We start from the raw sequence: 20,463 nt of genomic DNA on the forward strand, positions 1-20,463 counted from the left end.
GTCCATGCGTAAAATCCAGAAAGGTTGCGTGTGTACCGGTATCTTGCCTTTGTAATCCTATTATTGGCTTTATTAGACATCAAGATGTGGTTTGACGAGGCCGGAGAAGTCCTAGAAATGTTTAGGAGCAGTTTCCCGCTTTCATTTCTGTTTTTTGTACCAATTTTAATAATTTTATCACCTGTAAGTCCAGCGAATGCAGCACAGGAATTTTCGGTGTTCAGGATGCAGCAGTACGATCTACAGGGAGTTTCCTACGGTAATAACACACGTATTTTGTCTTTGGTCGCAATATGATAATTATATCTTATCCGCCATGCCACGCGTACAGCACAACTTGTAGCGGATACAAAATTTGCATCCTGTGAAATTAATTGTTTGTTTGCCTCGAAAGAATGGATAAACATTTAAAACAAACATTTCGGATAGAATCCATGTTTGGTTGTTGTAACTTCTCCCAAAGCATCGTCCATTGGCCTCGAGGAACACAAGAGAGCACATTCCATACAGTCCATGCACATGTAGTCATGTTCGGAAATGTTTGAACTTTAGAACTCGAGAGCACTCAACAATAATGGCTTGTAATTCATATTTCTGAAAGTTGATAATTTACTGAGTATGGTCTAAGATCTAAAATGGAATCAGATGAAATTATTTGTTCAGTTCATGGAATTTTAGTACATGGAATTTGTGACCTGCTGATTGATAATTGTGATAAAATTACTCTTTTAATCATGTTGATGCTTTTTCGACAGGAAGCAAAAATTCTCTGATCAACATGGAAGCCCGTCCCATTGATGCCAAGATGTTAACCCGACGCTGTGTGGTTGCACGTTTGCGTGAAGTCACTATGCCAAAGTTCCGTGACCTGCTCACACAAAATGCTGGGGGTTTGGTCATACTTTTGCCTGAAGATTTTAACTCTCTCACTGAAGAAGAGAAAGTGGTAGGCCTATCTTTTTGTGATATGTTCATAAGGGTTATGCTTATGAGCTGCTTCAACATTGTATTCTGCACAGATGAAACATTCCTTTGATTGTCAAAATCTGGTTTATTCATTATTAGAGTGAGGTTTTACGTCACTTTTAGCAATCTTTAGCACCAGAAAAGGGCTTCATATGTGGGGAATCAAATCCAGGTCTTTGGCCTGATGAGCAAACACTTAAACCACTAGGCTATCCCACCACCCCTACTCATGCTAAGTACCCGTATGTCATTTGGAAACAGTGTGGAGAAAAAGAATTACACGTACCTTATCTTATGTGGGTAACAATGCAGTTTACCAGGTGCAGCTTACTGTAGATGCTAAGAGGCTCAGACTGCCAACTGTGACTCGCTCTCCAGATTTTGCATGCCTCTTTGATCCTTAGGGTTAGTTGTGTGAGGGACTATATTCTTAGCCCTTGGATCCCCTTTCAGATCAAACGCCCCTTCACAATCCTTAGGCTTGGGCACCACTTGCCAATAAAACATCCCTTTACAATCCTTAGGGTAAATTGTGGAGGAGGGTATGGGTCAGCCATCTCTTTTAACTAATTAATTCAATCAAATTTTAGGAAACAATTTTTATCAAGTTTCGAGTTTTGCAGAGCAAATGGCTACTGCGCATGTGTAATGAAGGTAAACAATTTGGTGAGATTAACTCATTAGCCTAGCTTTGTTTCAAGCTGGCAACTTGAGTTTCATCTTACACGGGGCACTAACTGAAATCTGAAAAAGTATGCCTTGTAAAGTGCACTACTCCCCCATGTATATTGCTCTTACACTTGAACTATGATTAACTATATGTCAGTCATTTTAGTTGCAGTAATAACATGATCTGAATGATAATGTAACATGCCTGTGATTATGAAGTTGACATTTATGAGTATATTCAATCACTGATTTGTCGGGTCGTGTCTCAGTTTTACATAGTTGCTGACATGTCTCAAATAAGGTAATAGTAATTGGCTTTGTGACTAAATGATTGTTGCTTTAAACAACTTTCAGTGGTTTATGACTTGCAATTTAAGAACATTTTAAGTCTGTGCTTGACAACAACTGTTGCTTTTAACAATGTCTTTTTTACATGTTTAATTGATGGTTTACAATTCTGTTCACTCAGCATCTGAAGGGTTTAGAAAGGGACTTGTTGTCAGAGGAAACAGTCCTTCCTGTGTACTTTGCATACGAGACACCTGGACTTGGGGAAATATATGATGACATCAGGCGCGGGAACTCGGGGGATCAGGCGCCAACTGCGTGGGAAGGTAGGTTACTCTTTAAGTGCAGGCTAGGTTGTTGTTCAGAGCTGATTTTGTTTGTAGCATCAGTAGTCATAATTATCATGAGGTTGTGATAGTACCTTGAATTGCTGCAAATTTGGCTTGTTTTTGGTTGGCTAACAGCCAAGGAAGATTCAGTTTTAACTGTTTTCAACTTAATTCAAGCAATGCTGTCATTTTGTTGATGTATCCATATAATAATAAGTAAATGTAATTCACAATAGTCACAACACTATTCCTTCCCTTTTTAACAGCTGGTGTCACTTAGCATATGTGTTTGGCAGTCGTAGATATGTTTCACTAATATTACATCACTTCTATTTGGGTATGTTCAATGTTTAACATGCTTCAATAATAACTTTTGTAAGCATCATAAACTGGCTTATGTACCACATGTGTCTTGTCAGGTGACTTTGTTAGACATAGGCTTGGTCACCCAGCTGTGAATGAGTACCTTCTAGGGTGGGATGGTAATGTGACGTGTATCCTTTTAGCACTCTGGGTTGTATACTCCCCATGGAGTTGAGAATAAAAATCGATTGCACACTGATCCATTGATGGGGTTTATAATAATGTGGTGCCATGACCATACACTTTGTGGAATTGGGTGCACTTGATGGATTTAATATTATGAATATAAAATTAAAAACAGATGTCCCCTGCCCTTGTCACTGTTTTGTCTTGGTTATGTATCCTGACTGTTGTTTCAGCGCTTCTTGGAGCAGCTACCGCAAATGGTTTCCAGATGTCTGTCACTGGAGCACAGTCCAAGTCCTTGCCGGATTTCCAGGTCACTAACATACAGGTATGTGACTCTCGATTGCACTACTGATCAACGGATGTTGAATGACAATTGTCATGTTGAATTGGTTGGTACAAAATAATTGCACTGTGGGGAAGACTTGCAGTTTTAGATTCTACAACCAGTACACTATCATTACTATGTTAACACTAGAATGAATAACACTGAATGATTAGATTGTCAATGCTTTTTATCTACCCTGTGGGGCTTCCAGGTCAGAATTGCACCCCAGCAGCCGGTGCTGTGGTTAAATGGATAGGGTGGTCAGCCTCTGTGACTTGGCTGATTGCGTGTCATTGACTCTTCGTTCCCTGATGGTTGGATTGTTACTCATAATATCAATTACTGGATTGTCTGCCCCAGACTCGAGTTTTAGAGGCTGGAATATTGCGGAGTTGCTACATAAACATCAAACAAACATTTAATCTGGGTAGGAGTAAACATGGTATAAGAATGTCCTTTTTCAAGCCTGATAGCTTGCCTTGTTATTTCCAGGGGCGTTTGTCAGGGAAGGGCATTGAGGAGCAGCTGCCCACTGTGGTCATTGTCGCACATTATGATGCAACTGGCGTGGCACCGGTAAGTGTTCTTCAGAGATTCCTGCCACTCTTGTCGAGTATATATGGAGTTGCTAAAACCATTATGGTGACATCATGCTTTGGTTTTTGCATTTGATTCTGAGACAGGAATTCACCAATAAGTCTAAACGTGTAAAACTGGTGCACTTATATGTCATTATCCACAAGAAAAAATAAAAAATTGCAACGTTAACATAGTTAAAGTTGGTGAAATTCCTGAAATCTGTGTTTATTTCGAAGAATTGTCTCCAATATGTCTTTGCTACATTGATTTACAGTGTCCATGCTGATTCTGACATTTAGGCTTCCATAAATGAAAAAAGTATTGAAGTAAATTCTTAAATAACTATCATTTATGCTCAAGATTTGGCAGTTTATCTTGTTTGCAAGTATACATGTGTAGAAATTACACAGAGAACATGGAGAACACAGAATGAAACAGTCTGTACATTTATTCAACATATTCTGACAATAGCATGCACACAGAAATCTTTTCAGCCCCCCTTAACCATGTTAACATGCCATCTCTCTCTCAACCGTTGCTCAAAACTATCTGCCCAACTATGTCACACAATTACATCACAATCTCTTAGAATCTATATGCATACACTACATACAATGTAACCAATGCAAGGATACAAACAAACCTTGAGTGTCTAAACGAAACCCAAAGTGATATTTTGTGGACTATGAAGGGAGATAACTCTGTCATGGAATATCACATAGGCCACTAGAAAATATGGTCAGAATATAACTGTACATGGTACATATGCCCATGTGAATTTTCACTTGTCTGGTTGCAGGCTTTAGCCTTTGGAGCTGACTCCAATGGAAGTGGAGTGATAGCACTGATGGAGCTGGCAAGACTGTTTGCAAAGCTGTACACCAACTCCAGAACACATGCCAAGTATCCTTGCCTGTTGTGATCTTTGATGCATGGGACTATTTGTGTGTTTTTTTTGGGAGGAAGCTTATTGTGAAGAGTGATTGGTTGTCATGGTACCATGGTGTTTTCCCTATTCATGTACAACCTGCCTGTTAGTTGTCGCACGTACGCATTTTGATAGAAATTGTTTACAGTCTGAATTGTTATCATCGCTTCGAAAATTCATTACAATCAGATCCGCTTTCCATCAAAATCCTTAGGCGGTTGGGTAGCCTGATGGTTAAAGCGTTCGCTCGTCACATTGAAAACCCAGGTTCGATTCCTATCATCAATATTGTGAAGCTTATTTATGGTGTCAAACGCCATGATATTCTGGAATATTGTTGAGAGTGGCTTAAATCATCCTCACTCACTCATAGAACAAGGTACATCCCAAGTAGTGGTGCAATTCCATGTGAATATGCCTGTCAATCATAATCATGGCAATAACAATTGAACGTAGCTTTTACAATTCCTACCACATCTACTGCCATCAAAGGTGAAAGTCATCTTTGAGGTTGTGAAACATCACTGTATCATGTATTGTCAGTTACTGTTGCACGTTTTCTTGTACAATCCTGAGGCTCAAGCAATTAATGGATCTTAAGGAATTGTCTTGATTGTTCTGGAAGTACTTTAAACTTTGAGGAAATGGCAGGAACAGGGCTTTTCTGCCTCTAGTTTGTTTAAGATGCTAATGCAATTTATAATTTGTATGGTCCTTGACAAAAAAAGATACAACCTTGTGTTTCTTCTGTCTGGTGGAGGCAAGTTTAACTACCAGGGGACCAAGAAGTGGATAGAAGACAATATGGAGGCTGCAGGTAGATTGTCAGATTATGACAGATCATCATTGTTTTCTGTTTGCAAGCCTTCATTTTAAGCTCATCTTTTCCTGTGGTCTTTGATTTTGGAATATGTACTGCATTTTACCATAGTGTTGGTTTATCAGTGAATGCCATTTTAGTTCTTTAAAATGTTTAACACTAATCATGCTAATAGTATGTATGTCATATATCATGATATATACCAGAAAACTTTTTTGTTGTTGTCTTATTCAATATCTTAACTATTATGGATCTTGTTTTGGACAGCGGAACTAGTGTCGTTGTTTAGTAATATGTGTGTATGTATTTTAATTATGTGTTACCATGGTGACTGCCTAAATAGTCGGTGAATAGAATGGGTTGGTGGTTCAATCACCTTACTGCATCATACCAAGACTTTCACCAGAAATATTTTCTTCAAGTGTTAGCATATCATGAAATAGTAGCATTCATTCCTGAACATTCATACAATTTTTCTGTGTCCCCATGGTTACTGTGTTTGTTCTGCATCCATTTTCAATCTGTATGTGCATATGATGCAGGATTAGTCAAGTCCCTGGAACAGCCACACAATTGTGCATGGATGCTGGCTATATATAAGTGCAAGCATCTTGAACGTTAAACACCATTTCCCCTTTACCCAAAGAACTACAATGGCATTTTGGAATGTTTGAGCAGCCCTCTGTAAGGGGAGTGGCTTACAGTGTTTGCTTCAATTTGACCTCCGCCACAGTTGTTTTTTTCAAGCACGTGCTTATGACAGATGTTAAAAAATTCACACCTGATCTTATCACTAACTTGACATGCATGTCATTGTATCTTGATTGCGTGGATCGATGCTCTTGATGTCAATCACTGGATACTCTGGTCCAGACATGATTATCTATAGACCGCTGTCATATAGCTGGAATATTGCTGAGTGCGGCGTTGAACAATGAACAAACAAACATTAAGCCGGAAGTGCTTATAACGATATGATGCTAGTGGCATGGGACTTCCTATTCTGTTTCAAAGTTGTAGTGCATTGGGCATGTTGTCCCAAATCAGGAGTGATATTATTCAGAGCTCCAGATAAGCTGCGTATCTGCGTGAAATACGCATCAGAAATGCAGAAATACGCAGTAAAATATAATCCAAGCGTATCAAATACGCAACGAACATTAGAGATACGCTACAAAAATAAAATTTGTGCGTATCATCAAAATATTGTGAACTTACCCTGCGTATTCGATTAGCAAATCAGCAACTTATTTTGAAATTATAAACGGGCATTCCGTCAACCTTGCCAAACTCCACGATGACAGTTACATCATGATCATTTGCCATCACACATTTGTGTGGAAGTGTCGTGGTATTTTTGAGTCCTATAAAGCTCTCGAACCCACACGACACCAGTTTGCAGGGACTAGATGAATAGTGTTTTTAAATATTTAACTTAAATACCCACATGTGTAAAAACTAGTGGGTAACAGAAATTTGAATACGCAGATAGAATTACTGATACCCAATGATTTTAAAATGCTTGGGTAAAATACCCACAACACCAAAAGCTTATCTGGAGCTCTGATTATTTAAGTGGAAGTGCTTATAACTTTGTTAATGTAGCTGGTCACTGGAGTAGCCAGATGGTTAAAGCATTCACTTGTCACACTAAAGGCCCTGGTTCGATTCCCCACATGGGTACAATGTGTGAAGTTGTTTCTGGTTTCCCCCAGCATGATGTTGCTGGAATATTGCTAAAAGCAGCATAAAACCTTACTTACTCACTCGAGGCATAGATACTTTCTGTTCAAAAGTTTTACTGCATTGGCGAGGTGTTTTCTCAAACCCGAAGTGAAATTTTTATAACCGAAAGTGGTTATAACATTGCTATTAAGGTAGCTAGAGGCATGGGACTTTGTTTCAAAGTTGTACTGTATTGGGCATATGTGGGGTCAACTGTCGCCTGATGTGGTTGAGTTAATACTGGTTGATGATACGTTTGTGACTGGAACGTCAAGGGGCGTTCAGGAAATGATGTGGCAGGTTATGCGAACACCTTTCTAGCTTTGAACCAAGTCCTATCATGAGTTATCTTACCTTCATTAATAATGATTCGATTTCAGACGGCAACCTGCTGGTGGATGTGGCGTATGTGATGTGCCTGGATACTATTGGGAATGGAGACACTCTCAACCTCCATGTGTCCAAACCTCCACGGGAGGACAGTTCAGGTGCATCATTCTTAGAGGTACAAGACACTCTACCATCTTATGATTTCACCATGTACATGACGTAGATTCTGGGGCAGAGTAGGTCCCCAGTATTCCTGTCTCGTTGTAAAAGCCAGCTATGAGGGCTGTGTGGTTACAACTGAGACCTGTGGGTAGTCTGGGTTACAATTTGTCCACAGTCACCTATGCTTGTCAAAAAGGCTACTGACCCATGGAGATCCAGGGTAGAGTAGGTCCTCAGCAACCCATGCTTGCCGTAAAAAGTGACTATGCTTGTTGTAGGAGGCAACTAACGGGATCGGTAGGTCAGGCTCGCTGACTTGGTTGATGCATGTCATCGTATCCCAACTGCATAGAACGATGCTCATGATGTCAATCACTGGATTGTCTGGTCCAGACTCGATTATGTACAGTCCATCATCTGTGGCGATAAGTGACAAACAAACAAACAAAACAAAGAGGCTACTGCATATTGAGAGGTTAGGCTTGGTGACTTGGTTTATTGCATGACATTGTAGTGTAACCCAAATGCATAGGCCATTGCTCATCGTATACGTCATTAGTTCGGCCCGTGAAGATTCCGGGGTAGAATAGGTCTTCAGCAACCCATGCTTGCCGTAAAAGGCGACTATGCTTGCCGTAAAAGGCGACTAACGGGTTCGGGTGGTCAGGCTCGCTGACATGGTTGATGCATGTCATCGATCCCAATTGCGTGGATCGATGCTCATGATATTAATCACTGAATTGTCTGGTCCAGACTCGATTATTTACAGACCACCATCATATAGCTGTAATATTGCTGAGTGCGGCGTAAAACAACAAACCAAACAAAAAAACAAAAACATCATTAGTTCATCTAGTCCAGACTTGATTATCGAGCCAGCATGATATCTTGGATGTGGCTGGAATATTACTGACTTCGTAACAACAAGCAAACACACAAATTGGGGATTGATGCTCATGATATCAATCACTAGATTGTTCGGTCCAGGCTTGATTATTTACAGACCATAGGCATAGAGCTGTAATATTGCTGAGTGCACCTCACCTCACAAGCAAACTAACATGCTGTTGGGGATATTATACACATCATGAAGACAAAGAAAATAAGAATTATGTCCCTGTAAATCAGGTAAGCAAGATGTGGTATTAAAGAAGAGAGGTAATGAACCTGTTTTGTCTCTCTTCAGAACTTGGAGGAGGTGACAAAGACACACTTCCCTGATGTTCAGTTCAAGATGGTCCACAAGAAGATCAACCTGGCTGATGAGATGTTGGCCTGGGAACATGAGCGCTTCAGCATCAAGCGTCTTCCAGCCTTCACATTGTCCCGCTTGGACACATACAAGACATCAGACAGGGGAACAATATTAGACACTAGGTGAGTACAAGACATCAGATAGGGCAACTATACTTGACCCTAGGTGAGTACAAGACATCAGATAGGGCAACTATACTTGACCCTAGGTGAGTACATGACATCAGATAGGGCAACTATACTTGACCCGAGGTGAGTACAAGACATCAGATGGGGCTACTATACTTGACCCTAGGTGAGTACAAGACATCAGATGGAGCTACTATACTTGACGCTAGGTGAGTACAAGACATCAGATGGGGCTACTATACTTGACCCTAGGTGAGTACAAGACCCCAGATAGGGCAACTATACTTGACGCTAGGTGAGTGCAAGACACAAGATAGGGCAACTATACTTGACCCTAGGTGAGTACAAGACATCAGATGGGGCTACTATACTGAACTGTTGGATGGTACAAGGTATTGTATAGGGCAACTATGCTTGTCTGGGTGAGGACATGGAATATTGCTGACCTCATTTGTTAAAAACAACAAACAAACTGCAAACATTTTAACATAGAACAATTTTGAAAGTTCTACCAACCATGAAGCATGCTGTTCACACTATAGCTGGACCATCAGTTTCAGATGAAGTAAACATTAGACATTGATTGCTTCATATGCAACCGTAAATCCAACTTGTCTTTTTCAGAGGAAGTATCGATGTCGCCCGTCTTGGCCTCAACATCCAAGTCATCGCAGAAGGCCTGGCCCGCCACATCTACAACCTGTCGGGCCAGGGACACTTCAAGCTGTTCACAGAAGGACTGGTAGGCTCAGAAGATGTTACATCATTTACCCTCTCACTGAGCATGCTTGGTAACGTCAGGTTGATGTGTTCATTGATTCATGTTCTTACACTGAACACCTTGTTAGACAGCTGTGACAGCCTGCCAGGTCTAGTGCATAATGTTGGGGGTTCTATCCTCACATTCTGAGTCAGTGCTCTGGGTCTGTGTGTGGTATCTCTATTAAACTGTGGCATGGTGTCTCAGTGGGCTAGCACTATAGCACCAACATTAGTGCAAGCTATTACAAGCTGCCAGACTCTAACACGTACACAGATATGTACACACACATGTGCATGTTAGTTGCAATGTTACTGCAATAATCTTGAGCACTACGTTAAAGAATGCATTAGGTTTGAGAAATGGATGGTTCTCTAGACATACAGAAGAACTGTAACACAATCTTACAGAGCAACAGTACTTCTAAAACCAATGCAGTCCAGAGGGCAGATGGAAAAAAAATGCCAGTCCACTTTGCTTCACCCCTTGAGAATCCAGGTTAAGAGTAGATGCCCAGTAAGCTATGCTTGTCAGACAAGTTGATTAAATGGATCAGTTGGTCAAACTTAGTGACTTTGTTGATTATGTGTCAGTGTACCCCGACATCACTAATTTGGCTGGTTTAGGCTCAATTATTTACGGGGACGTGGGGTAGCCTTGTGGTTTCAGCGCTTACTCGTCACATTGAAGACCCAGGTTTGATTCCCAACATGGGTACAATGTGTGAAGCCCATTTCTGGTGTCCCCTGTCTTGATAGTGATGGAATATTGCTGAAAGCGGTGTGAAACAAATCTCACCTTCTCTCACTTACCGTATTTTCTTGAGTATAGTGCGCACCCATGTATAATGCGCACCCCCCTCTAGCGGGTTCAATATTTTGGAAAAAAAGAAATTTGAATATTATGCGCAGAAAAAATGTACACCGTACCCTTTCAGCGAAGTCCGGCAAACGAACGGGTGCTGAGAAACTTCCGTCAGTACACATTCGAAATTTGAGATAAAAAATCACCAGACATGTTTATTTACCGTTTAAATAGTATTGATTGTTCTGCTAGGCATTGTTTTATATCTAGGGATTAAGATTACCTTGTGTATTTTCTCGTAAACTAAGCCGGAAACAGCAATCAGCTGTACACACGTTTTCTTGGAATCGACCGGTGATTCGGTCAAGACACACCCAAAGATATAACTTTATAGGATTTTTAATGCAAGGATCGGCAACAATTGTATCTGAAACTATTTTATTTATCAGGAATAATATATTCCATTATTTTCTTAATTAAATGCAACCTTTACTAAACATGTTTAAAATAATAATAACCCTAAGCGAAGCAGCTGATCGCTATTCCCGGGTATTATTTTTTACATGGAACATGTCTGACCAGTCAACGTCAAGGCTCACGCGCACGGGATCACCTGAGCGCGAGAATTTCATGTTGACATTGAATCGTCAAACAAAAACAAATATGACTTTTAACGAGTCAAAGTATGTCATTTATGATATATGTATCCATTCTCTGTCAACTAAAGTTCGTTTCAAGGCGTCAATAGCGTTATTCTGACCGTGGTTGCTGTTAACGGTGAGTTGTGCGATCTTCCGATCGCTTCACACACGATTTCGCCGAAATTAATAAAAACAATATTATAAGGAATTTTGAATAAAATTAATAAAGTAAGTTACAAACATAAGTCCAGAAATACAAAGAACACTTTTTATAGACAGACAGTGTAATTACATAATTATTTTGCGTACTTCAGTATGGATTTGTTGACATGGTATTTCCGGTGTTTCGTGCTCACGGTAATGTCTTTCCATGGGGGAAAAAAACATCCAAACTCATAATTCGTGTATAATGCGCACCCCCTTCTACACAGCTGTGTTTTTTGGGAAAAAAGTGTGCACTATACTCAAGAAAATACGGTAATTATTTACAGGCCACAGTCATTTAGCTGTAAAATTGCTGACTGCAGCATTAAATGAAAACCAAAAGCCCTGTTTCTAATTGTAGAGTGTATAGATTTGCATGAAGCATGTCCTTGTTAACAGTGATTATGATGTGTTTAGAATGTCCAGGAGAGTGTCCATGCAGCCTGGATGGACTTCTTGACCAACCAGTCTCGTGCTGCGCAGCTTCTGGCCAAAGACAGTCCAGTCCTGGCCACCTTGGAAGAGACGTTCACCAGGTACCTGAAGGACGTCAAGAAGACCCATGTCAAGGCAGACAAGAGGTAGGAACGTGGTTCCTGTTGCTCATATTCATTGTGGGGCACCCAAAGTCTGGTTATCTAAATAATTGGCATTTTTAACTGTGTTAAGTTGACTTTAATGTCATAGTTTGATATAACTAGGTGAGTGAATAGGATTGCTCTGTGTATTAAATCTGTTTTTCAACTTCATGGAAATCAGCCTTTCTTGTTTACTTGTTAAGATTCTCCAAAATTTATGAAATCTCAATTTTGAACAAAATATTTTCCCAATTTGCCACCCCAGGACACATAGTTTGGAATCCTTGATAAACCCCAGCTGTAGACAGCAGATATGGATCCATTACAAGTGTGAAGTTACTATTTGTGATTTTAGTTTTATAAGAAAATGAGAATTGATCAGTCAATTGTTTCTCGGCGATTTCATTCTCCCAAGTTAATAAATTGATCAGTCCCATCAGTTACTCAAAACATTGGTCAGGAAAGCAGCCATAGAAGTAGTTGTATTTTCCTAAAATAAATTAGGACCCTTCACTTGCAAAGCAATTGTTTATTTTGTCAATGGTTGAGTTTGCCTTACTCGGGTTGGGTTTGGTGAGCTCAGTATTTGTAAGATAGATAGATTGGATTGGTTTGAATTATTACAGTGAATGATGTCAGTGATGTCATATAAATATTTTGATGATTAATTAAGCAGTCTGTCAACATGGTCAAGTTATTGCTCTTGACATATTTATTTATAATTACATGTTCACTTCAACATGTTCCACATATTTTGCATTTTTCGAATATGTGAAGACCGGTGAGCGGATTTACTGTGTTCACATACCTCCATAAACACAAAAATAAATATTGATGTCAATTAAAGTACATTACCTCCTATGTAACTTGTCGTAAGAGGCAACTAACGGGATCGGGTGGTCAGGCTTGCTAACTTGGTTGATGCATGCCATCAGATCCCAATTGCGTGGATCGATGCTCATGATGTCAATCACTGGAATGTCTGGCCCAGACTTGATTATTTACAGACTGTCATCATGTAGCTGGAATATTGCTGAGTGCAGCGTTAAACAACAAACAACAAAACATATATCTTGCAAGGTTACATATTTTTATTATGTGTCTTTTTGTCAGAGATCCAGAGTTTCTCTTCTACAATGGTGCTGTATATTCTATGAATGCTTACAAGTAAGTATTATAGTGTATGATCAAGATTATTTCTTACTTTGTTTGCTGTAAAATGTAAACATGTTAAATGTCAGAGTGATGTTAATACATAGTGAAAAGTATTATTATCCAATTCTGGCTAATTATGAAGGAAACATGAGACTAGATTTATATCAGGGTGTATTATTTTATCTTCGACAAGGTTTATGATCTGTCTGAAATAATGAATGCTACATGGATGTGTTGTTCATGCCTGCCACTTTCATAGCCATGATGAGAAGCGATTGAAAGGTTTCCTTGTCTGATCTTACGTTGCCACTTTCAGTGTGAAACCAGCAGTATTTGACCTGTTCCTGGCTGGAGCCATCGGGTCCTACCTCGCAGTTGTCTACATCTTTGCTCAGGTCAGTACAATGGAACAATGTTGCAGTGAGAGCCTTTGGAGCAGAATGTTGGTGGTTTGAATGCTGGTTGCATCATACCAAATAGGGCATATAACCAAAACTGTTCGGCTCGGAGTCTGTAGATTGTGTGTGAGTGGGGTATCCAGTGGTAGAAACTAACATTTTTAGTTCACTAGTCCTTACAATGATAACATATAGCAAAACCCTTAGAAATGGCAAATTTCTACTAGTCCTTATGATACCTTAATGATTGGACAGTTTGGCAAGGACTACAGGACCAGTGCCAATTTCTAATGCTGGGTATCCATGTTAGACTGCTTTATGGTTTGACAGTGGGTTAGTAGTATGAAACTGGCATAATTCCGGACAATCAGCCACACTCCCGTGCATGTCACTCTGTGGGTGAAATAATCTCACTTCGCCTCACAACAAGGATCTCCTTATTTTTGTTGAGATCTGAGATTAATGAACCATAATCTGTTATCTTAATGCCTGTGCTCATGGGTTTCTTGAGACTACTTATCTTGAGATGTTACTTAGAGCACTTCCTGTCGCATTAGTTAGACATGACATAACTGAAACACTGTCGAAGTGTTAACTCACTTACTCCTGCATAAGTACAGTGTTATTGCATGCATATTTTAGTATTCAGTCCGAGATATATCAGTGTAACTTTCTCCTGTTTCCAGAACTTTTACCGTGTGTACCAGATGTTGAGACAGTATATCGGAAACTCCAAAGTAAAGGCTAGCTAAAGTGAGTATATATGATATTGTCTCCAGCTGATTCTATTTGGGATAGTAATGGTTGAGATTACCACATGTTTTGGACACATTGCAGGGTTCGAAATTAAGGGACGCTAAGACGCAAAATGCGTCTTATTTTATTATTTTGCGTCTATAAATAAAAAAAAGGCGATATTTTTTGCGTCTTGCTTTTTTCCGTTTAACAATTGGTTGAGAAATACCTAAATTTGTAAATTCACTGTGATAACATTTGATTTGTTTACCTCCAATTTAGAGTTACCTCCCCATTCGCGTTTCCGGGAAAAACTTTTACTTCTTTTCAACTTTCGTGAACGCGGACTATTTCGAGCTCTTTTTGACCAATGAACATATAGCACGGAGATTAATATTATGCAAATGACGTATGTCTATTTTCGGGAGACCCATCAAATGCCGTAAAAACTAATGTCATCGGTAATTTATTCAATTGACCCAAGGTCGCTTCTTATTTTAAGATGACATGTCATTCTCGAATCCCACACGACACCCGTAGGCCGGTTGACTGACGAAGCCGTAGTCACGTCAAAATAGCATATAATTTTATTAACGTACCTGTCCTATGATTCATTTATTTAATCTATCACTTTTCACAATGTCTGAAATATGTATTCCATTTCAATTTATCATTTCTTATCGATAAATTAAAAAACTATTCACTATTTCCCGCAATGTTATTGAAAATAAAATCTTGAAAACACTTTTCGACAATGGGTCCACATCGAACATGTCAAAGAGCAATGTAAAGACGTTTTAAGCTATATATTATACAAAGTAATAGATAAAATTTTAAAAATATATCTTAAAGTTGTCAAACTTACATTTAAGTTATTATTTCCATCTTTTCGAGCGATCTCGTGTAATGTAAGTCAAATGACATCTCGGCTTTCGTCGTCTCAATTTACTCGTTTCGGAGATGATGTTTAATGCAAAAATATAAGCATGAAATTTTTTTGTCACAGCTCGTAACCTGGCACGATACATCTATGAAGTTCCATATTCATAATATAGATTGCAATTTCCTGCTTAAAACGTTCAGAATAACACGATTTAACAAAAGTCTTTCGTCAAATTCTGAAATTTATCATACCAGAAATGTAATTTGATTGGCTGGCTTAGGTCTCGTGCTCAGATTTGACCAGTCACGAACCTTGTAGCAGATTTTGGCAAAGACAGAGTCATTAGAAACCAATTCTATCGAAACTTTCTAGCGATGGGTCACATGGCAGTCTTCGACGAACGTGTTATTCGAAAACGGAGGTATCTCTTCATGTTACTGAACGGACAGCCGCTTTTATCAGGAAATGGGTGATGGCAGATACCAGATCTATTTACAATTCTTTTTAAAATATTTTTCCAATTGCGTTTTTTATGAAATCTTATAGATTCTGTTTGCGAAAATCGTCAATTTTGCGCTTCCTTGGTCCTTAATCTGGACGTTATGAATGTGTTAGCTTACGTTTTCTTTATTTACAACGAACATAGTTAAGTTGTAAATGCATTATCTAAATAATGTGATAAACATAACATATTTTATAAACAATAGGATTGGAACTTGAAATGGTGTATAATATGTGGTAGCAAAGATGTTTTACAAACATGCAGATATTTTCTTTGATAAATATTTTATGAGTGTAATTTAATTACTTTGTTATCTGAATGTCATAACGTGCATAATCAGCCATTATTTATATGCAGCATTAATCATGATCATGCAATCTTGTGATATATATTTTGAAGTTTTGAGTTGAGAAAAAATAATTGCTTGTTGATTTTTTATTTTGCTTGTAACTTTTAAAACCACAAGCAAAAATTTGCTTGTGCCTAAAAAAATTAAATTCTAACCCTGCATTGGCGCAGGGTTTTGTGTGCAATAAATCTTATGTCATATTATGATGGAAAATTCATTTTGATATTTATAAATGTGTATTTATTGCAATATAGATGAGTGTAAGAGATATCTGCATGTTACACTTGTGGACATGCTTTAAGGGAAGCGAATGTAATCCCTGCAGGACTGAGGGGTTTCCATGGCAGGGATTTCTGGGGACCAAGGAGATTTCATGGCAGGAATTGCTGGGGACTCCATGGCAGGGATTGCTGGGGACTGAGGGGTTGCCATGGCAGGGATTGCTGGGGACCAAGGAGATTCCATGGCAGGAATTGCTGGGGACCAAGGAGATTGCTGGGGACTCCATGGCAGGGATTGCTGGGGATTGAGGGGATTCCATGGCAGGGATTGCTGGGGACCAAGGGGATTCCATGGCAGGGATTGCTGGGGACCGAGGGGATTCCATGGCAGGGATTGCTGGGGACCAAGGGGATTCCATGCCAGGGGTTGCTGGGGACCGAGGGGATTCCATGACACAGATTACTGGGGATTCCATGATAGGGATTGCTGGGGACTGAGGGGATTCCATAGTGGAGATTGAGGGGATTCCATGATAGGGATTGCTGGGGATCTGAGGGGATTCCATGACAGGGATTGCTGGGGACCGAGGGGGATTCCATGGCAGGGATTGGTGGGGATTCCATGGTGGGGATTCCATGATAGGGATTGCGGGAGATCTGAGGGGATTCCATAGTGGAGATTGAGGGGATTCCATGATAGGGATTGCTGGGGATCTGAAGGGATCCATGACAGGGATTGCTGGGGACCGAGGGGATTCCATGGCAGGGATTGCTTGGGATTCCATGGCAGGGATTTCTGGGGACCAAGGGGATTCCATGGCAGGGATTGCTGGGGACCGAGGGGATTCCATGGCAGGGATTGCTGGGGACTGAGGGGATCCATGACAGGGATTACTGGGGACAGAGGGGATCCATGACAGGGATTGCTGGTTCCTGAGGGGATTCCATGGCAGGGATTGCTGGTTCCTGAGGGGATTCCATGGCAGCGATTGCTGGGGACTGAGGGGATTCCATGGCAGGGATTGCTGGGGACTGAGGGGATCCATGACAGGGATTCCTGGGGACTGAGGGGATTCCATGGAATTCCATGGAAGTAATTGTTTGGGACCAAGGGGATTCCATGACAGGGATTGTTGAGAACTGAGGAGATTCTGGGGCAAAACCATCCTGGGGCATCCCAGGGCAAAATATTTTTTCAGGCCATCCGGATTTATCTGTAATAATACATACTTGAGCTTCACATAAAACTCACACTCTTGTTTCTCAGAATGTGCCAGTGTTATGTCGGTGGTCTTCTGTGCACTGTAACAATTAGCATGTGCTTGTTTCAGATAATCATGTCTGGAGACTCGGTCTGCCCAGTGATGAAGTCAGCACCACAACTTCTCTCATCCACATACGTCATCTCCATGGCAAGAACATTGTGTACAAATTTTGATGTTATAATAAGGGAGCATTTGGTGTTGTTGACTAACGCCATTTGTGTCACCTTTCCAATGAACATTTCAATCTCTTCGTAATCAGAGCTCAAGTATGCAAATGCAAGGTGTATATTGACCAAGTTAAGAACTGGGGGATTCGGAGTGATTTGTAAGATGCAGGACATGAACCCTACTATGCTTTAATCACAGATAACAAACCCATTGAGTTTTGCATTTTCATTTCCAGTGTTATACATTCGAACAAACAAATATACCATTGTAATCATTGTGCGTGTATGGATTGTTTTACCCCCCCCTGGAGTGTCCCATGTTCATTTATCACAGCATTCCATATTTCCTCATGAGTTACTTCCCCTTGTAAGCTTCCTCAAAGCGTGGATCAGCACTTGTATGGCTTTTCCAATTGAAAGATGTGTTGAACACAAATATAGCAAACTCATAGAACTTACAAATACCGGTAGTAAGGAGAAAGGACAAGTTATGATAGGGCTGTTTTGTAGCCCACAGAAAGTTGGTAAGTCTGGAAAAATTATGTAATGTATTGCAAATGTTCAACTGTTCTAACATTGATAATCCTTGATAATTTTCTATGAGCATCTGTGGTCCAAGATAAACTGTTGTCTACAGACTTTAAGACATCAGCTTTTGTAATTAATATCAGCTTATCATACCTCTTCCTTTGTCTAGGGTTAAATTCCTTTTTTTAAGTATCTTAACTCTTGACATAAGAAGTAATAACATAATTTAATGATGTAATGTTTGAAAACTTAAGATAGTAGTTGGTTTTCGTGCAAAGTAACTTGGAATATACAACTCTGTTTTGCTCTGAAGTCTACATTAATCCATTGACATGAGTATACAATACTATACATGGTATATGTAAGTATCAGTAGTTAAGATTTTTCTGTTGTGCAGGGTAAGGATCTATTTGATAAGATGGTTCCAAAGTCATATTGAAAAGGCATTATTATGTATATGTCTGATCTTGATGTGCCATACTCCTCCTTCCTGGCCTCAGGTCATGCAGGGTACACTAGGTTGATAACTTGGAAAGCCAGAATACAACTTGACATTACATGACTAGGTCAGGTGGTAAACATCCTGGGGTTCGTCATCTTGCATTTATACATATCTATTGTTGTTAAGTAGAAATTTAATATAATTTATGCAATTATCATTTTCTCTAGAAATCCAAAGATCAAGGATGTGTAATTTATAGAGAAATCATGAGTGTAAATAGCGTAGTGATGTATGTTTATTATTATTATCATTATTATTATTATTATTATCCAGATGCAATATTAAACCATGTGGAGTTACGTTTTGTATATTGAGAATGTTGATCTCTTGATACCAGCATGGAGCCAATAACTCCACCAAAGCTTCTACTACCAGTGGAGGTTTTCTACATCTCTAAACTATTTGTAATAAAGTTTTAGCAAAATCATAAGGTGTGTTTCATGTTTATATGCTTAGATGTTAGTTAAAGTTAGTAAGATTAGACAGGCGACATGGGGAGTCCTGGTTAGGATTGGTTACAGAGAACCTGAGAGGCAACTTACACGGATCAGCTGCACAGCTGCACTCGGTGACTAAGTTGATAGCGTGTCATCGTACAGGGACGACTTGGGTCATTGAAATATCAGTCACTGGTTTGTTTGGTCAAGTATTGATTATTTGCAGGCCGCCATCATATTGATGGAGGGGCGGTTGGATAGCCTTGTGGTTAAAGCGTTCGCTCATCATGCCAAAGACCTAGGTTCAATTCCCCACATGGGTACGATGTGTGAAGCCAATTTCTGGTGTGTCCCCATCACATCGTGATATTGATAGAATATTGCTAAAAGCGGTGTAAAACAATACTCACTCACCTATTCACATTGATGGAATGATGCTAGATGTGGCTTTAACAACAAATAAGGTGGGAATAATAAGGAATTCTATGGTCTTTGTGGGTGCACACAATTGTATACTGGTGTATTCACTACTGTCACCGTCTGCTCCAGAAATAGGCAGATCGCACAAAATAGTCCTCTGGTGTAGAACACTATAGCCTAATGACAATTTCTATGTACTCATCGCTAGTAGTCTGTCCTGGACATCAAGGACTAAACTCTGCAAATTCCTGGTTAGATATAGCCCAAGCAACCAATTCTGGTCATATAAGAGGTGACCAAATGTATCAGTGCTCACACTATTATTTTCTGGATTGCCTGGTCCGGACTCAATTATTTACAGGCTGGCATCAAATAGCTGGAATAACAAACAGATAAAAGATCCTGGGCTGGGCGCTAGTGATATTGCCTATGAAGTTCAACTTCGGCGCCATGGGACTTCATGGCAGACACTCACAGGGCATTCACACTGCACCCTGTGTGTCTAGTTTATCTGCTGCAATAGATGAATGCAAATTTAATCAAGGGAGACAACTCCCAGATAGTGTCCGTGCTGACACTAATTAGAGCCGATTTTCGGGCTGATAGGTATGTTTGTGACCCTGAATATTTGCTCGTATTTTAATGTGATTTTTTACTATCAATAACCGATATATCTAGTCCAGTTATGTACAGGCCACCGTTACACGGCTGATATGTGCGACCACAGCTTTATTTTCACTCACAATTTCACTGGTATTTGGCTTAACCACACTGAAGGAAGCGTGTCTTGGTAGCAATCCACAAGTCGCCTCACAAGTGAGAAGACACTTTAGGCGGCTGCCACGATAAGATCAATGCCTTGAGCTTGTCTTCGGGCTAGCACATCTTCATCCCGTTCACGTAATGTCCTATACAACC

The 20,463-nt window shown here is 39.9% G+C and overlaps 1 protein-coding gene across 1 annotated transcript; it reads left to right on the top strand.

The window, feature by feature from the left end:
• On the top strand, positions 1-18,244 carry LOC139466829 (BOS complex subunit ncln-like). The gene is made up of 15 exons (XM_071248578.1): positions 1-259; positions 756-946; positions 2,105-2,249; positions 2,975-3,069; positions 3,562-3,645; positions 4,448-4,551; positions 5,305-5,393; positions 7,502-7,626; positions 8,800-8,990; positions 9,621-9,738; positions 11,823-11,986; positions 13,097-13,150; positions 13,455-13,533; positions 14,223-14,289; positions 17,558-18,244. Exons 1-14 carry the CDS (start codon positions 85-87, stop codon positions 14,286-14,288), a joined length of 1,680 nt encoding a protein of 559 aa, XP_071104679.1. The 5' UTR covers positions 1-84; the 3' UTR covers position 14,289; positions 17,558-18,244.
• The last annotated feature ends 2,219 nt before the right edge of the window (positions 18,245-20,463 follow it).

This window comes from Haliotis cracherodii, unplaced genomic scaffold, assembly GCF_022045235.1.
Source record: "Haliotis cracherodii isolate W230 unplaced genomic scaffold, xgHalCrac1.p SCAF_1, whole genome shotgun sequence".
NCBI lineage: Eukaryota > Metazoa > Mollusca > Gastropoda > Lepetellida > Haliotidae > Haliotis > Haliotis cracherodii.